Below are 19,812 nucleotides of genomic sequence, written 5' to 3'. Positions count from 1 at the left end.
AAACATTTCTGAGCCTGTACCTCCACCTACTGGAACACTTGCAAACTGGAGCGTCCCAAACTTGATCCGAAATACTGGTGTTCCTGAGAGCATGTTTGTGCAACCGCTGAGGGACACCACACAAACAAACACATGTAGTAGTTGTTGAGTGCAGCCCACGCCCACTGTGGTTATCAACTGAGCAATACAACCACCCCCACACACAATCCTTTCCAATCACAGACGTCCCTACCAGACGGGATGGGTATCGTTAGTATTTGATCGATACTAGTACTATTATTATAAGTACTGCTTATCAGTTTGGTTCCTTATCGATACTCTTATCGGTTCTTTTTGATTATTTTGTGACAAAAAAAGACAAGACATTACTTTATTATTCACATGTAAACAAATAGTCTTTCTTGAATGACAACAAGAGAAATGTTTAAATAACTCACTATTGTTGACTATAATATGACAATGCCAACAACAAATGTAAATTTGAGAACATTCCTACAAGGAGGAGTATATTTGTAGTTGAGAGCATTGGTCATTTCCTTACAGTAAAGAAACAATTATTGTTAAAGTGTGTGGGCTGGAGTTGTAGTGGCACTAGCAGCTTCAAAATAACAAATACTAAATAAAAACACTAATTTATAGCAACACAGCCGCTAAACTTATTAATAACTATGTATTAAACAACTCCATATACACTGACTTATTGGTAGTTACCTAAATCCCTTTGACTCATTAGTCTGTTCCTATTATCAAACTCTGCATGGCATCGCTAACGTTACCTGCAGTGGACGAGGATGAACGGTTGCTCGACAAACAGTAGATTTCTGCACATTTATGTTCTACGTGTTCGCTAAAGGTTGTGATACATTTTTAAAACATTGCCCTTCTACGCCCCTCCCTCTCCTCCACAGCCGCTGAAACACTCATCCACACCTTCGTCACCTCTCGACTGGACGAATGCAACAGCATCCTGTACAGCTCATCCACCAAAATCATCAACAAACTACAACACATCCAGAACTCAGCTGCCCGTCTGCTCTGCCACTCCCACACCAGAGACCACATCACCCCAGTCCTTCAAAACCTCCACTGGCTCCCCATAAACGCTCAATTAATTGATATACCCACACTAATACAGAACAAAATAAACAAAATGACATTAATGTGATCATTCCCTAAAAGGAGGAAGGATTAAAGGCCTTTTATTTCTTGCTGGTTAAATGTATTTAAAAGAAGGTAGTGGGGAGTGACTTTTCCTATAGCCTTGAGTACATTGATTTTGCTCCTGCAGTGGTGAAGTGTGCAATTTAACAAAATCACATAAACTTGAATGCAATATTGAATTAAAGCTCGTAAATAAAAAATATGAACTAGTACTGTTTTAATGAATTCATTCTTGATAAGCAAATTTCATTTTGTTTTAGTAATATGTTACCTGTATGATAATGACACCCCCCCCCCCCCACCCACACACACACACACACACACACACACACACACACACACACACACACACACACTCCTGGTACGCTCGTTGCATAGAGCACCACAAATTACGCAGGAATCAATGTTTACAACTTCGATGAGAGGACGAAGTAGAACAATGGCAAATGGTTTATACCGTTGCAGAAGAAAACTGATCTAAACTAACTATAAGCTAATGTTGTGAACTGTATGTACACTAAGTAAGTCTCTCTCAGTTTACATGTGTTTAGTGAGAGAGAGAGAGAGAGAGAGAGAGAGAGAGAGAGAGAGAGAGAGAGAGAGTGCATGCGTTGATGTGCTTAAAGCAGATTTGCCCATTGACTTGACCTTTTCAGGGGCCAAGACACTCATCACACATGAAGCAGTGCTCCATACCCCGGAGCTGTGATTGGTGGATACTAGTGTATATTGATGTGGTACAGCAATGCACGGCATGTCAAAATAAATAATCTTTAAGCCATCATGAACTGGGCGGCACAGGGGAGCCACTATTAACTGAAGTGAGTTAAAGCCAGTAGAGGACAGTGAGAGGGTTCAGCTCAGGATGAATGGGCACCAGTGCAGCAAAGCAATACCAGAAGCAGTAGGCTAGCAGGCCACACAGCATCTGATTCATTCAGTCCCACTGCCTTTGTCTTAGCAGGCCGAAAACAAACAGGATCATTGTTGTAGACTAATACAGCTGTCCTCACAGTAACACCAGCTCAAACCTACATGCCCCCGAGCTACTTGAGCTATAAACACAAATTAGATTTCACTCCACACGTGGGTCATAATAAGATGGATACTAAGGCAAACTCGACCTCAGACAAGTGAGAGAGACGGAAACAAATCGACCTCCTTGAAGTGTAAGATGATATCCAAAGAGAGTATAGTGTTGAGATTTACATTGCACTGACAGGGTAATGATATATTGCAGCTCACATTCAAGGATGACTGGGCTGAAAGGACAATGGACTCGCTATTTCCTAACCATTTGTTCAGGAAGAATAAATCAAAATAGATATAAATGACAATAAATCATCGTCAGCACAAATAGGACGGCCGAAAGATCCAATTTGATACTACTCCGATGAATCTTGTGAAACAGACGCAGACGTATAAAGTCAAAATAACAGAGCAGGATAGATCCTTGGAATACAGCGTCTCTACTGAAAACCATAGTTGTGGTCCAAGACATGCGGGATCAGCCAGCCACGACAGAATCGCTAGACCATTAAAAGTTTGCTTTGAACCAAGTGAAACGGAATAAATGACTATTTAACTGCAGCAGAGGAAATGTTCTTATGCTTATTTGTTTTATTCAGTGCTTTCTATTTATAAAATCAACGGAGGTTCATGTCAAGGTTCGTTTGTACAAAAATGTCACAACAGATATGTTTACAGTAGCTCAAACAGTGGGACTATGTCATTCAGGGAGGAAGGCAGAAGCTGTACACCTATGATAGAAAACACAAAATTGCACAGTTCAGCACTGCATACCTTCTTATTGACCAATGTGTATAAAAGCATTGGAGATTCAATATATTGCACAGTGTATTACCAATAATTGTAACAAATGATGATGAACACAATCTCTATAAACTTCACATAGAAGACTCCAGTATTGCTAACACACAGTGATTCACTGACTGGGATATTCTAGTGTTTACCTCACGTCCTGACATTCAGCTCATTACCTGAGAAGCGTGACTATGGCTGAATCATGGCAGAATATTGTGTCTTATGAGCTGAGAGCACCTTGCCCTATCTTAACGGTGACACTATCAACCACAGGGCAAAGTTCACATCAAGCTGCCAGTATAGTGCAGTGTCCTTACAGCTGCATGTTAGCACAAGCACTCCGCAGAGTTGCAAGATAAGTGTCTCAGTTGGTCGTGCCCAAACAGCACACACTGCAGGAGTGCTGACTTGTATTTGGATCCCAGTTTTTCGGAGTATTTTATTCTGCTTAGTTGGACTAAATCCTGGGCAAACTTTCAGTTACAGCTGCGCAAAGATCCATCTGGAAGCCTGCAGGGATACAGATCCCAGGACTGTTTGTTTTATTATCAGGTTTTTAAAAGCTGAGACTCAGAACTGCACAGGGACCTGTCAGAAAATGTATCTTTGCATGTTCCTGAGAGTTAGAGCGTGAGCAGAATAAGTTCTAGGACTTCCTAGGAAGCTCTGTTCTCCGGAGTGAAAAAGAAGTGCCCTCCAGCACAACAGGCTTGGGCTTGCCTTTGAAACCTTCATACCTGCCGAGCAGCCAGGTAGTCAGAGGTGGTGTGTAAACAAGGGCTACACTGTAGGTGTGTTACAGTCTGGCCATTCCATGCTTTCCCAACCAGACTGAAAAAAACATGATGGCTAATGCAAGACCCGTTAAAGCCATAACACTGAGTCACCAGCAACCCAGTTAAAGACTTCACAGCCTGTAATAGTCCTTCAGGGTTGTGCTCATGCTCTTACTGCACAGGATAGTAAACAAGAACATTTCCATAAAAAAATATTGATGTATGACAAATCAGTCCAGATATACTTATATTAATGGTATTGTTTGTTTTTGCAATAGTCAAATCTTTTTTGATAGTCTTGTTTTGTTTTCGTTTTGGAAGATGTGTCCCAGCATTCCTTAAACAAACTCACCTGCGTCCTCTGGCTCCTCGGTGTCCAGACTATGTTGCTTCCTGCGAAAAGCGACTCTGTTGAAGCCGTCCATTCTTTTACAAGCCGTTGGCCCCTCCAGCATTGAGATACTAAAGTGAAACGCATTCAAAGTGACCGGAAATAAGTATTAAAGTAGCGCGGTACCCTCCTGACGGCAATCTCCGTAGCGCGTCTTGCTGCTCGGCGGCAGCCCATGTGCGCCTGCGCGGGTCAATGAGTAACATTAAATTAACAGCTGTACACATGTGTTGGTTTACTCGACATGTTTGACTTCTCACTTAGCAAAGTCACCTTGATGCGGGTGTTCTCCAAAGCCCCGCCCTTATCCCCCTTCAGTGCGTACTGGCGGTGCGTCCCTCCTTATTATTTCACCCAGACAATGTCTGTACTGTTGCGCCCCCCCCCCACGCACACACACACACACGCACACACACACACACACACACACACACACACACACACACACACAAAATATGACCATTATGGATTGATGAAAATATAAATTATTTTGTTTCATCATGCTGATAATCTTGTGTCTGTATTAGTTGGAGATAATAAGTCACACACAAGATATTCCATAAAAAGTGTGACATTGTGTAACTTAACTTACTAAAATCCAGTGGTGGAAGAAGTATTCAGATCTAATACAGCGATACTATATTTACTGTAATATATTCTAACCTACTATTTCCCTTAAATTGTTATCAACAATCTAAATTTGCAAAGTAACTATAACTAAAACTTTGAAATATACAGTATGTAGTGCAGTAAAAAAATACAATATTTGCCTCTGAGATGTAGTGGAAGAGAAGTAGAAAGTAGCATAAAATGGAAATACTGAAGTAAAGTACAAGTATCTAACAATTTTACTGATGTACAGTACTTCAATAAAAACAATGAGTTAGATTCCACCACTGCAAAAGTAAACATCCGTTCTTATTTATTCAAGGGGTTTGTCAGCAGTTAATCGCTGTATGTTGTTAGATATTCAGTGAAGCAGAGCATGATGGGAAAGCTCCTACCATAAGCAAAAAATGTGGCCTCATCATGTAGTTATTTGGATAATAGTTACCGAGAAGTATTTATTATGACTGGACGTTACAGTAAAGCACATCAACTGTTGTGTGATTATTATTTTTATTTTGGTTGTGATTATATTAATATAACTGATAATTACGCCTTATAGTTTGGGCATTCAAGATACGACCAAAGGGGGGAAGGAAATTAAAGAAAGACATTTAATAAGAAAAGAGCCAACTTGACGATGACTTATTAAGTGTACAATACACTCAGGACCAAAACATACTGATGACCTTCTTACTATCAGATACAATCAGCTGATCTGTCTCCTGTTACCTCATCCTCTGCCTGCAACAGATTGCTTTATTTCTCTGTACTGTACTGATTCAAATCACTGTCAAATTATGAGGAATTATGAGGATCAATGTCTAATCTCTGGTGCGTTTTTTAAACATTTTAACCTATTGTGTTCTGTCTATGTATATGCTTGTATACAGAGAGTTATTTTCAGTGTAGTTTGTTGATGAGATAGAGAAAAGGACACAAACACAAAGTCACATACAAATCCAAGGACAGGTCTTTTATTTACTTGTGTAACCAATTTAACACTGTTTTAAATGGAGGAGAAACTGTTAAGCCCACTGTAGTACAGCTATTGTTCTTTTTAAACCACTTTTCTTCTTTCTTTCACTGGATTAGTCTCTCTCCATCCACTGCTATATTGTGCAACAAGCCAAGAGAGAGTTAGGTCACCAATGAGCCTGCGTGGGTTCATAAGCTACTTTTGAACCAAACATTTGCATCACTCTGTAGTTGCAAAAGTAACACACTGTTAACAAAGACAAATCCAACAAGTGTACATACAGAGAACAGAAAGAGCCCAGTCATTCATTGTTGTTGTAACAGAAAGGCTTTTATCTGTCGTTCCAACACTATACTGGCTCTGTAGTTTCAGTTTATCCGTTTCATATCCATCTGGCAAAAATATGTATTCAGTGCAGTGAGGAGAACATGAACATTAAAGACAATAATATGAGGGTAAAGAGACTGAGAAATGGGACTTCAATTATGCAACAAACTTCACACATTACACCCATCTCAGTCAGACTTAGCCCCATTCCTCTATGATCGAAACAGTGTTTCAAAAAGAAACAATCTTGATTGTGTCCCCATTTTGGGGAGACACTCTTACTGTCTTATGTTTCTAGTGAGCCTGCTGGTTAATTCGTGGTCGCAGAAATGGTTGAAAGATTGAGTAAATCAGATCAATCTACGACCGGAACTAATGTATTGCTATAATGCATAGTGCATAATTGTGCTTGGACTGACCTGCATACTGTTTGAAGGAAGCATGTAGGGACAGCTGAGCATGGAGACGTTAAGATGACAGACAAGTGTAGCTTGGGATGTTGAAAATGTCATTTCTGTCACTCTCAACAGGAGGAGCCAGGGGTGATAACAGCAGTTTTTTGGGGTTGTGGCCAATACAGTGAAAGAGCTTTACACTTTATGGGGAGAATACAGTGTTGACATGACAGTGACGGTAACTCTAGAAGAGGCACACCTTTGGGGAACCCTCTGGTCTTAACTAATGTTGAAAAGATGGAGGTCAGTTCACTCACTTAAACCTGTGCAATTCAAAAGGCAAAAACCTCAATCTCAAACACTCAGTCTCTTGTCTATCTCAGTCTCGGAAGAGATCTGAGCTACGTAACAGACACAACCATGTCACTAGAGTCTGATGTAAAAGTAAATACAAATAATAGTAGGTATAAAATAATCTTTTCTGTATGCTTATGATTTGCAACAAAAAAAAATCTCAGTATAAAAAAAAACAACCTAAGAAAAACTAGTGACGTAAGAAAGGTAGTTGAAATCCACCAATCATCACAACAACAAACAATATTCATGCAATAAAATGTTTACCTTCATTAGTCTGTTTGCAACGTCAAACCGAACTCCTACTGTTTGTAAATGTTTTGATAATTATTCTGACAATATCTAACATTTGAAGTGACGTATAGTTTGGTTAGGCAAGTTTGAAACCTGTTCCCTAGACCAGAGAGTCAGACAGACAGTTCTGGTTGTGGGTGCTTTGGTTTGCCTTTGTCCAGGAGTACCGGCCATGTTCAGTAGGGAATGTGTTAAATTGTCCTCTCCACAGCAGTAAAACACATATTGATTTCCATATTGAAGAATGACTAACAAACACAGAAAAAAAACATTCCAGTAATAAATATCCCAGAAACTTGTCACAAATCAAAAATGTAAATAAATAATCAATAGAGCGAATAAATTATAAATAGATTTGAATACAAATATGGGAAAATATTCCCGTGATTTGTCGCTTCACTTCAGTCCTTTCCAGGACATGACGTCACATCCAGAGAAGAAGAGAGTGTCTTGCTCTTCTTCTGCGACCCATGTAACCAGGAGGCCTCCTGCTGAGGGCGGGAACATGTAGCGCTAAGGAGGGTGGGGGGGTCACAGAGTCCAGTAAGCACCAGGTGGGACCGCTAGGTTGGGGGGAGTTTTAGTGAGGGAACCCCCATCCAGAGTGTCTCTGTCTCTGCACGACTCCTTCCAGACCGAGGCCAGAGTCTGGCCTGGAGCAGTGAGGTTAGGTGCCGGGGGGCTGCGGTTGCTGGGCCAGACAGTTACGAGGGTCGCAGGGGGAGAGAAGGCTACTGCTACTGGACAGGACTGTACCGTGTTCCTGGAGGTCTGCCAACAATTTAGGACTGTGAGAATGCAGAGAGACAAGAGAGGAGAATTAATAAGATTTAGTGAAAAAGACTACCGACCGACAGGATTGTTGGAAGAATGAGGTTACACAAAATCAACAAACAAAAATGCAACAAGTGATGAAGGCAAAAAGGCTGACATGGTTTTCTTAAAGGAAAAGTTCAATTTTTTGGGATAGACACTTATTCGCTTTCTTGCCAAAAGAAACCAATATTTCCCAAAAAGTCAATCTATTGCTTTGAAACCACAAGAAAACAAGGAAAGGGCTGTTTATATCAAATTTTAAGACAACGGATTGGTTACAACATCTGGAACACAACAGGATTGGAGAATGTTGGCTAACCAGCAACACTAAAACCAAACATGGCCTCAGATCTGTCAGCAGTTTCCTAGTTGCCTTGTATGGATGTCTCGGTCCATTGACAAAAATAAAGATGGACAACTTGTTGCCCAGTCTGTAGGTTAACTCAAAAACTAGTTCACATCCACAGTTAACCTTGAACTTTGAAACTACATACTTATTTTAATATCACGTATTGAATACTACCATGCAAAACTTAACATGCATGTGAAAAACAACAGCTACTTCCGTCAGCCATAGCCTGTTCATGAGTAGCTAATGTAAAGTGTAAAAACTGAGAGCATTCAGGACCATTTATCTTCTACAGATACAGATGTGTAACCAACAGAAGATGTTCATGAATGCGTAGAGTGGATGGATGGACAAATAGATAGATGTCATTGAGCCTACTACTAGCAGGTTGTACAGCTTGTTACCTGCGGGCTAGGGAGGCTCTCCCTCGCCTTAGTTGTGGGGAGAGTGACGGTACTGAGGCAGCAGGCTGCTGACAATCTACAAGAAACTGATAAATTAGACAGATATACAGAGAGGTGACACTCCGGGTAAGACAATGGGACAGAGAAAACACGGAGGACAAGACAGAGGAAGATCTTGTCAGAGACTACTACTGGTTTGCTGCTACGTTTACATAACGTAGGGGATTATCCTCCTCATTTCATTTCTCTTGGATAAGAAATGTGATTCTCCTGCTGTGGAAATCCGTGTTTCACTATGTCAATGATATACTGTCTTGTCAATTACAGTATATGCCTGCATAGTGTGAAGGTAACTAAACCAGTCTCATCTGATCACATTGACAGGACCAGTCTCTGCACCACTAGACAATCAGCACTGGAGGTGGAAACAAAGAGACACAGACATGAAGATATTTACACACACACACACACACACACACACACACACACACACACACACACACACACACACACTTAAAAATCCAATATTATATTGATTTGTACAGCACAAAGAGAGAAGGACACACACAGTGGATATACTGCTGAACAATCCAGTCCGGCTTAACACCTGCTGCTCAATTATATTCATGAACTCCACCAGTCATGCTCGTCTGTTCCACTTAAAAGTAGTTTGTTTATATGGCGTTGTGTTCTCCTAAAATGTTGTTTATGCTGTTTCGCTAATGCTATATTCTGTATGATTATCTGAGGTAGGACAAAGGAGAGAGAGAGAGAGAGAGAGAGAGAGAGAGAGAGACAGAGAGAGAGAGAGACAGAGAGAGAAAGAGAAAGAGAGAGAGAGAGGTCGAACAGCATTTGACAGGAAAGAGAATGGAAATGTTTTAAAACGCTGCTATCTGTTGGAGAAAACTGGGAATACTGTGAGAGGTTTATGGAGAAATGGATCTAGTTTATGCCCCTCTGCTTTTCTTTTTGGATGCTACGCATGGGCCAGGTGATGAGGTGAACTAAAGGACAGTCAAGTAGGAGATTGAGGCACAGAGAGGAGGTCTGATTTGTTTCCATATTACTCTGGACAACAATAACCAAGTAACACACTTCAAGCCTGTCAAATGCTTTTTGACTGAACGTTAGATGGGACAAAATAGGCATGCAAGAATGAACTGGAGGAAATTTACAACATATAATAGTTTTATGTAATAGAGTAGTTAAATAACATTTGAATAAGAATGTAAAAAATAATCATTATAACATGTATTAATGGAGTCTGCCACTGGGAGGTGCTGTGAGTCACTGTATGCTGAAGCAGAGGCTGCAGCCATTTTTTGCTTGGTCTTCACTTTGAAGAGAGACAGATACTTAATGTCACATTTTATGGTAGCAGCTATGCAGGCGCAGAGAAAGACGCCTGATGTCACATTCATAAGGTGGTCATTAGAAAAGTATATGCAGTCAAACCTTAACAATAAGAAAAAGGCTGCTGAGTGCTGTTTTGAGGATGGAGCAAGCTGTCAGGGGCTCCTTCTTCCTGAGTGTTGCTGCATGTTCAAACCACAGACATGGGAAATCAGTTTTCCTCCCCTCTGTGTCCCACATAATCCAGTGGCTTCTGTGAACTGTGTACATAGTGGATATCGGTGCTGGGTGTGGGGGTGTTGATGCGGTCATCGCCTTCGTCGAATGTGAGGAGACACTGAGCCAGGGCTACCGCCGCTGTGGGATGGGGACGGTCGACCTATGTCTTGTCTCGAATAAATGAGTCGTCTGAACTCTAAGGTTAGCCGCTCAGGGTCTGCCATGATGGGCTGGGGGCCGAGAGGCAAATGAGGGAAACTGACGTTCGGTGGAAAAGTTAAAGCTGAGGTCTGGATTGTTTCAGAAAGTGTGTCTGAAGTCCACGCGGACATGGACGGACAGACGGTTAGTTCTACAGAGGGAGGACTAGTGAGGGTCAGGGAGGTGTGGGTGGTGATAATGGAGGGGCTGTGGAGCCTGGTGGGACTGGAGGGAGCCGTGAAGGCGCCTCTGCCACTTACTTTGGGCGGGCTGCTTCTAATCCTGGGCACTTTAGCGCCGCGGCCACGGTGAACCTGCTCGTGGTCAAACTCCAGATCCTCCAGCCGTTGGGTCAAGGCCAGTTTCTGCTGGATGGCCATACGGAGGAGGGAGTTCAACGTCTTTTTCTCGTCCTCTGCTGCCGCCAGCTGCCTCTGCATCTCATCCAACTGAGTAACGTACTCATCGCATCTACAAAGAGAGAGAGAGAGAGAGAGAGAGAGAGAGAGGGAGAGAGAGAGAGAGAGAGGGAGAGAGAGAGAGAGAGAGAGAGGTACAGAGGGAAGAAACACAGATTCAGTCTGTATCTATTTATATTTTGAGGAATGTTTACATTTTCACTTTTGCAGCTGAGAGGCGTTAATACTTCTCCTCTCACCTTGTGGCAAACATGGCCCTGAGAGACGAGAATGTGGCGGCATCTTCTTTCAGAGCCTTCAGCTCGTTCCTCAGCTTCATCATGGTCTCTGTCACCATCGTCTTTTCATTCTCGTACTTGCTCTTCAAATTTGCCAGTGCACCCTCTGCTGTCTGCAGTGAGGACAGTGTAACATAATATTTCAGTACATTGGTCTCATTCAGATCTCCGACACAAAAAGAACAATTGATAGGTTTCTTTCTGTTTGCATATGTGGTATATGAAGTACAAAGTCAAATTCTCTTTCACCTGTTTATTGGCCTTCAGCACTAGCCTGAGCGTGGCTATCTGCTCTCTCTTGGTACTGAGCAGGGACTTCAGTTTGAGGATCTCCTCCAAGCACAACTCCTTGTCCTTGTCAAGCATAGGCGCCAGCTCCCTAGCTGCGGCCCTCTGCCTGGACAGCTGCAGCGAGCGGTCCACAGCCCTCTGGAGGTGTTTGATCTGGTCTCTGATGATGGCGTTCAGGTTGTAGATGTTCATGGGCTCCTTCCGCAGGTCCCCACCGGCCTCTGAGGGCACTGGAGATGGGCAAGGAGAGACGGTGATGACTGGGGAGCCCGTGGGGTTGCGGGTGGGGCTGCTGTGACAGGAGTCCACTGTGTTGGTTGTTGTCTCGTTGTGATGGCCGTCCCTGGACGGGGAGTCCATGGTACCGCGCGGGGTCTCGGAGGAGCAGGCCGCGGATGCAGCGGCGAGGCGTCGGGCCAGGCGAGGCGAGAGCAAAGCCCGATGGTCGTCGGAGCCCTTCAGACTGCCGTTGCGTGTGACCCGGCTCTGGCGGTAGTAGTCCAGCATGACGCGGTTGGGTGTCTCATTGTTGCACAGACAGACGTGGTGGTAGAGCTGCGCCAGTTCCTCGCTGAAGGTTACCAGCTCATCCTGTGCTGCATTCAGCATGCCCTGGCTCTCTGTGGCTGTGCTCGCGGCCGCTCGCAGCTCTGTCTCCAGGCTCGCCACCCTCTCCCTGCTCTCACGATAACTACACTCCAAATGGGTCACCTGCTTGGAAGAAATGAGTTGGACATTTGCAACATCACATGGTGCAAAACAGAACTGAGTTGAGGTTAATCGTCCAATAAAAACAGTGCAGTAATGACAACATGTATGTAATAATGACAAACCTGTTCACTCAGTGCCGGGAGCCTGTCGTCACCATGGCTGTCCCCCTGCCCCTCCACTGCCTGGTTGTACTTCTCCTTCAGGGCCTTGAGCTCTGCTTTCAGGTCGATCACCTCCGTCACCGCCACCTTGTACTTGCACTCCAGGATCTCGAAGCCGTGGATATCGGGATCATGGTGACCATTGGCTGGTGGTGAGAAGGAGCCACCGTCAGGCTTCTCACTCTCCTGTGGGTCATCGAGCTCTTTGCCGCCATTGAGACATTTCAAGCCGTTGATGTGCTCCGTGAGGCGATGGACCCGCTCATTCTGCTCGGTGAGGGCGCCCTGAGTGTGCTGCAGCTGGGTTTGCGACTCCTGCAGGTTCATGAGCAGCGCCGACTTCTCGCGCTCCACCTGCAGGGACAGGAGACACATGAGAGGCAGTCAAGACAGTGAGGGAATAATGCAGTGCTTCATATATGTGAGACACATGCTCATAAAATCAAAGTCCAAGGCCTTTATATGTTCTTATATAATACCGCATTAATGTCATGTTAACAGATCAAACGTATTTAACCTGCAGCATTGTTTAGGGGCTACTGATAAAAGCTACAGAATAGCAGGACTCAGTTACGCAAATGTGCAATCAGTATGACCTGCATAACTCAGAGAGAGACACTGTGCCATGCAGCCATCATTATTAGGCAGCAAGTGAACAAACGCAAGCAAATCATGGACTAACAATGTATCATATCAGTTGACCTGCATTTCCGACTGTACAAAGGTATGTAGTGCGGCTTGCTTGAATCAAAAACTGTTAGTAAAGACATTGTTGTTGCTGTTTAGTTGCTTCTTGTGGAGTGTGCTCCCCCAGCGCTGAAAGGGTAAAACTTTATTGATCCATCTCTTCGATCGCCCAAGTAAGCTAAACAAATACCTTAAACAAATTCAATGATGATTAATACTTAGAGTGAAAACCTAAAATGGAATTGTGTGCAATTGTATGTTTTTATATATTAAGAAAGAAAAATCAACTGGCAAATTATAAGCCTGATGCGTTTAACATCTTTACCAGAATAATCTACTTGAAAAAGAAAATTGATTAGTGAGTAATTGTGCTTACGGAGAAAGCCCCACTGCTAATATAGCAGCCATTAATCTAATTGTGTATTTCCCTGAGGAGCTCAGCTAGCAGCAAAAATGAACAGTAATGACTTGATTAGATTTTAGCATGAATCTGATCTACCTTCGATTTTTATGTATTCCTCTTGTGAGAGGTGTCTGTTGCACTCAGGTGAGAAATACAGTTCCTACACTTTATCAAATAAGCCTTATATTTATACTCTGTTAATGGAAACAGCTTCTCACAATGCTAAGTTTGAGCTAATTGTGATATAAATGTATAAATGCACAGTGCCTGTGGACAAAAACTTTGTATGATATTTTCTCTACTTCTTTGGGAGTCACTTCCCAGTTAGGCCTCTATGTCTGTCCCCTTGTCTCTAAAGTAAAAGCAGAATATAGTCAGTTTCTGTCTCTGTATTGCCTCTGCATCTGCTCCCTGTGCCGGTTGGATGCTAATCACCCTGACAGGGCTCCCTATGGCACACGCAACTGTGCTGCCTCTACTGCTCGATGTTTTTTTTGCTTTGCTGTGTTTCAGCTTCATCACTCCCGCTACGACATTAGCGCATATGAGAGCATACATTACATACAACACATGATATGCGGTTCATCTGGGCATGCAAATAGGATCTTCACTAATCACTAATTATGTGTGATCTTTCACTTTCAAAATAATGAATGAATATGTGTTTCAACTGATGCTAGACAAGTGATAAGACGACTCATTCTCTCCACTAAAAACTGTGGATCAATACAGCTAGTCTTATAAAGTGCTGTGTGCTGCAGTAAATGGCCTTGGGGTTAGCGTTGGTGGCAGCTTTAAAGCGACTAAAATCTTCCAGACACTAACTTGACACACAACCAATATGACGTTCAAGTGGCGTCAGTGCTGACCGTGAAAATAACATTCAGTGACACAAAAGGGCTGAACACAACATGCATGCTTTCGAGCAGCTGCGCGTCAACGCTGGTGGTTATACTTGGGTTATTCTGGGTAATTTAATTTACTGTGGGATTTATTGCTATATTTTCTTTTAGACCCACCTGCAGCAGCTGCTGTTTGAGCTTCTGCATCTCCGACAGGTTGAGCTCACTGAACAGGTCTGGCACGGGGTGCAGGCCTTCTCCTTTCCGGCCTGGTCGGTAGTCCCCGTTCATCTTAGCCGATCCGGTGCCTGTGTGAACGTGGCCATTGCGGCGATTGCTGTCCTCGTTGTTGCTGTTAGCAGCAGGGATGGCACTGCTGTTGGTCTCCTCTGGGAACTTGAGGCCCTCAACGCCAGTGACAGTGAGCGCCAGATGGGCCCCTGCTCCGTAGACACTGTCACTCAGGCTGATGTGGTGGGCCAGTTCCTTCCTCAGATTGTTCTTCTGCTCACGTTCACTCTTGAGGGCATCCAAGGCCTCCTCCAACTGACCCTCAGAAATGTCCTTCAGACGTAATGCGTCTTCCAGCTGACTGTTGAGCAGAACAGTCTCCTCCTCTAGTACCTTGATTTCATGTTTCAGTCCCTCATACTCTACCTGAGGAACAGCAGGAACAGGAAAAGAAAGAGTAGACAACATTTAATTGAAATACTTAATTACATTGTAAAGCATTCTGTTTGTTAAGGATTTGACGGCCCGATCCTTGGTCACACCGGAGGAGACACAAGGAAGGTGTGAGTAAAAATAATGAGCAGCAGACAAGTTAAGAAATTAAATGAATTAAGTGTTTTTTCACCTTTAAACTCTTTGTTTAAAAATGAAAATATTTTTAGAGCCAGGCGACTTAAACCAAACACCAAACTTATTTTGACTCAGTATTCTGTGACCACATAGTATTTTGGTTATGAATTGTGATTTCATGCAATATTCAATCTAAAAACAAGCTTGATGAGATAAAGGCTTTCGTTTGCACACCTTACTTAAATGTAATCTTTACAGTAAGATCAACAATATCAACATATCGCATCACATGATATATCACGTTAATTTACTCCAGCACAAGTATTAGAGAGAAAGTGAATAAAGCCCACACAGACACTGTATGACTGTGTAATTGGACAAGGGATACTGTAGCACCTGAAGTCAAATAAAGGATGAGGAGCAACACGCTGAGAGCGCTGTTTAACTCAGTGCATCCTGGAACTAAAAATAATAAAGGGGACCACATTCGAAGGTGGTTTTGGAAGTGATTTTGAGAAAGTGAGCGTGAGTCATTCATCTCCAGTGAGAAGGGGCTTGGCGTCACATCATTGAAGGCGATGACACATCTGCATGAGGCAGATTTGCTGGTGTGTGGTGTAATTGAGAAGTTAGTCGAATGAGTTGATACTAACCTGGCTCTGCTTGAGTGTAGACACCAGTTTCTGCAGCGTGATGTTCTCCTCCTCCAGCTCTGTGTAATCCTGGAGCAGTCTGGTCTCTCTGAACTTGTACTCCTTGACCTCTTCCCTCATCCGGCTCCTCTGTAGCTCCAGCGTCTCATTACTCTGAAACAAAGAAAAACGGGATGTAAGAGAGATACGTTCAATGAGGAGGAAAAAAGACAGGAAGTCAGTTTATAACCTAAATCTATGCTATAACTGACACATAGTTTGTTCACAGAAAGCATAACAACTCATACATACTTATAGTCTCTCAGACCCATACTGTACATACTTCTCTCTGATAGGACGAGGATAGAAAAGTTTATCAAACAATTTCATTATCTTAAATGCAGTGAGTCAGCACGTTCAGACTCTCAGGAATATCCTTATTTCGGTTCACCGGCTGAGCACAGATAGAAACATGAGCATCTGCTGGACCAGATAAAGTGTCGGTGAGAGGACTGCACCGGCCACAGAAGTCATAAATCTAAGTAGTAGCACTGAGAATATATTGAGACCTCAGCAACTCCTACTTGTAAGTTTTAGTCCAAGGAATAGGGAGACGAGTGAATATCCTCTCCACTAGCTTCGAAAGAACTGACCCTGTTAAGATACGTAGGTACTTGTTGATAGGGGTGGGCAGACAGTTGATCTCCAGTATTTCCTAAAAATGACCTATACAGGACATTATTATTGTACTACATTGCTTTGACTCTGCCCCCTTATGACAAGCAGATTAGGAATGATGGCCTTATGTTTTAAACACAGACATGAGTAAATGTGTCCAGTACAATACTGGACTGAAGCGATGTATTAAGTATGGAAGAGAAAATAATGAACAATTTATATACATGCTCATGTGTGTCTCACTGCAGAGCTGCCTGCAGCTCCCCTGCAGCTCTCAGCGCATATGGCAGAAGTGCTGACCCAGAGATAGTGTCAGGAGTGGGAGGGTGAACTCACAGGAGGAAGACACTCAGAGACCTGAGACACACGGCCTCTTCTGTGCTTTAAACCTCCAGAACGTCTTAATGCATGTGTGCTTTTAGAAGTGACAACTGGACTGAAACTAGAGACCATTATGATACACTGAATCTTTTGATTTGTACTGTAGCTGACAGCAGCTCCTATACTTTCAGAGCTAATGGAGCCTCAACTGCAAAGTACATAGAAGTACAGTATGACTGCACAGAGAACACTTCTGTAAGAACCCAGAAAAACATAACAGACAACAAATTATATTTTAAGAACAAACCGTATTATCATAGATAACAACTCATACAACTACATATGTGGATGACGTATTATTGATTATAATGATCTTTCCTTGCGACTTCTTGTCCAGTTACATATTCATGACAGTGCAGGGAATTACACTGAGCCGGGTATGAAGTGGACCGGATTAGAGCCCAATTATCAGTCAGTGAGGCTCTACAGAAGCGTAGCTGATCAGGGGCTACAGAGGCCGGGGTCAGGGACAGTGCGGCACACAATACTGGCAATGAGCCCGCCACGGGGCAGAGCGGGGCAACTCACCCCTGATCGGGGGTTCACAGCACAGACTGTGACTGTGATAGCTTTATTGGATTCATGATACAATGGCAAATATGGCAGGGGTCCAGCAATGTTGGAGTCATTCATCATTACCACCACTGTTGCTGCGGTAATGGGGAATAAATGCAAAATGTTAAGATGGAGAATAAGTATACAGTAATATGACTTTTTGAGAGTTTAGAGATTTTTTATGAGAATAGGCAGAAGTCAAGATAAACTGTAGATGGTTACCGCATAGACGTTTCTTAATCCTATCATGTTCTGACTTAAAACTGTAGACTAAACACAGCAAATGAAAACTTTCTCTGGCAGTAAGTCAAACTTTTTTCCATAAATTCTTCCTTGATGAATCTGTATATGTTGATAGTGTTTGTGAAAGATTGTTTGGAACCCTTTGATTAGACCCCCAGTGCGGCTGCAACACCTGCTTCTCATGATGAAAAGGCGACTCCTCCTCATTAGGGCATCCCGTATGCAAATGAGGATTTCAAAGAGAGCCAAAAGCCATTGATGAACACATCATCAAAGAGCCATGATCGTGAAGCAAACAGTTGACAGGTGTGTGTGTGTGTGTGTGTGTGTGTGTAAAGAAGAGCAACTAGTTGTGAATATGTCTACCACGCTCAGTTAGTCAGCTGCCCAATTGAAAACATTATGCTACATAATGTGGAATATCCTGACTAATTCACCTGTTGTGTATGACGTTACTCTGCTTACATTTACACTGACATATGTGTCATGTTCAGAAATGACGTGCAGAGGGTAAGAAGTCGACCTCACGACTGAATGAGAGTGCGTGTCCTGTGGGTGTAGTGCTGGTTGTGGGATGAGAGCAGCGTGGCTCACTGTGGCCCGACACATGTGCCGAGCTCAGGGCATTTTACTTAGTCCCCAGCTTAGCACCGGATTTGCCCCCCACAATGGGGTCGTGGCCGTGGTGTCTGACCCCAGCTCGAACTCCTGTGCTGCCCGACACAGTGGCTGCAGACATGTATGAATGCATAAGCGCACGCCTCGCACGAACGCACATGCACACTGTTTTGTCTTTGTCAGGTTTGACCCCCTTTCGGCCACTGTGACCGTTTGGCCTTGTGTAAGTTAATGTACAGTAAATCATAAGAATGTGGAAAATAAATAATTCAAGAAATTACAATTATGAACGATGCAAAAATAGGAGACAAGATGCAGCCGGTGAATGAAGGAGATCTTTTACTCAAACACAACCACCAAACCTCTATGCAACTACAGCGCATATTGCACTTCTCACATTTACAGTTTTTTCGCATTATAGTTGAAGTGTTCCCAAGGGGTACACTATACAAAAAAACCTCTTCAGTAATGCAACACATTAATGTGTTAGAGAATTTTAATATCTACTTTTAGCTGATATGATGCTCTCGCGTATAGAATATTCCCGACTTCTTGCGTTTTCTTCGTCTAGCATGAACTGATAACTGATCTGCAGAAGCTGCACTCTGTAACTGTTGACCAGCTCACCTCTCGTAGGTCCTGAGTGAGTGCGTTGAGCCTCTCGTTCTCGGCCTGGGCGTTGGACGCCACAGAGCGGCTCAGTGTCACCTCCGTCTGCAGCACCAAAATACGCCCCATGTAGTAGGCCTCCTTGGAGGCCGACTCCTGCAGCAACGTCTCCTCATTGGTCTCCCCATCTTCTGCCACCTTACGCTGGTTGCTGTAAGCCTGGCCGAACGCCTGGAGAGGAAGAAAAGAAGGGGCAGAGTAAAAGCAATGCAATAATGATATATATATATATTTTTAAGGACCAACAAATATCTTTTGTGACGTAAAAATTGAAGTGACACTGATCCAAATCCTGTCATATAACATAAACATCCTAATCCATGTGAGGGATTTGCGCCCACTGGCTTGTAGAGTAAAGCCAGCACATCTCTCAGAGTTAAGGCCACTGGGCCTTTCTCCTGCTGTACTTTTAACCACCGGCAGCACTGGCAGAGTACGTGCAGAGGCTGTCCCTCAAGGATACCTGCTCTCTGTCCATGTGAGATGATGTTTCGCTGTGATCAATAGACACACTGTTCCCATTCTCCTGACACAGGTTTTCACGGCACTGAGAGCTGACTTGTCACGATAGAGGAGCCAAGGCTTGATTGAGAAAATCAAAGCGTGCATAAACAGCAGCACAGGCCTCCCATTCCAGGGCCGACCGTACCAAACTAGTGGCGTAACAAATGCGCAAAACTTCAGCTGCATGGACCAACAAGTGAAATTTAGAGGTATACAGTTACATCGTGCAAGGTTAAAGGACTAACGCATCATTTATATTGTATGAACGTGCAATCCTGCACTATATTCCTGACAAGGTTGCCTGAATGTAGACAGAATTTCATGATTTGTAACGGCGCACTCCTCGACACACATGCAGCAGCTGCCTGTGGTGGTTCAATAAATACTATGAACCATCCTTCAGTTTCTCAGCAGATCAGCACGAAAAAAAATGGTTATGTTGCACACAGCGGCCCCTCAGAGAGATAATGGATCAATACTGCTGTCT

The 19,812-nt window shown here is 43.3% G+C and overlaps 2 protein-coding genes across 9 annotated transcripts in view; both read right to left on the bottom strand.

Annotated features, from left to right (window-relative positions):
• The window catches only part of fgd4a (FYVE, RhoGEF and PH domain containing 4a), a 46,382-nt gene extending 42,098 nt beyond the window's left edge, over positions 1-4,284 (bottom strand). The window contains exon 1 of one of the 2 annotated variants that reach the window (XM_068723148.1): positions 4,114-4,284. In XM_068723148.1, the coding sequence (XP_068579249.1) occupies positions 4,114-4,216 (103 nt within the window). In that variant the 5' untranslated portion in view covers positions 4,217-4,284. The remainder of the gene's footprint in view (positions 1-4,113) is intronic. The other variant, XM_068723147.1, reaches the window with a different exon arrangement.
• Positions 4,285-5,708: 1,424 nt separating this feature from the next.
• The window catches only part of bicd1a (bicaudal D homolog 1a), a 31,258-nt gene continuing 17,154 nt past the window's right edge, over positions 5,709-19,812 (bottom strand). Inside the window, exons 2-10 of one of the 7 annotated variants that reach the window (XM_068722860.1) lie at positions 18,780-18,992; positions 15,699-15,851; positions 14,422-14,901; positions 12,274-12,666; positions 11,399-12,154; positions 11,111-11,262; positions 10,713-10,923; positions 8,677-8,752; positions 5,709-7,895 (exon numbers count right to left, since the gene is read on the bottom strand). In XM_068722860.1, coding sequence (XP_068578961.1) covers positions 8,705-8,752; positions 10,713-10,923; positions 11,111-11,262; positions 11,399-12,154; positions 12,274-12,666; positions 14,422-14,901; positions 15,699-15,851; positions 18,780-18,992 — 2,406 coding nt within the window. In that variant the 3' untranslated portion in view covers positions 5,709-7,895; positions 8,677-8,704. Of the gene's footprint in view, positions 10,924-11,110; positions 11,263-11,398; positions 12,155-12,273; positions 12,667-14,421; positions 14,902-15,698; positions 15,852-18,779; positions 18,993-19,812 lie in introns of all 7 variants that reach the window. The other 6 variants (XR_011103847.1, XM_068722859.1, XM_068722862.1 and 3 more) reach the window with 6 other exon arrangements.

This window comes from Cebidichthys violaceus, unplaced genomic scaffold (assembly GCF_023349555.1).
Source record: "Cebidichthys violaceus isolate CVI_PGR_0920_01 unplaced genomic scaffold, fCebVio1.0.p SCAF_3, whole genome shotgun sequence".
NCBI classification, from domain to species: domain Eukaryota; kingdom Metazoa; phylum Chordata; class Actinopteri; order Perciformes; family Stichaeidae; genus Cebidichthys; species Cebidichthys violaceus.
The sequence above is the reverse complement of the archived record's forward strand: the minus strand, read 5'-3'. Positions and strand labels throughout refer to the sequence as shown.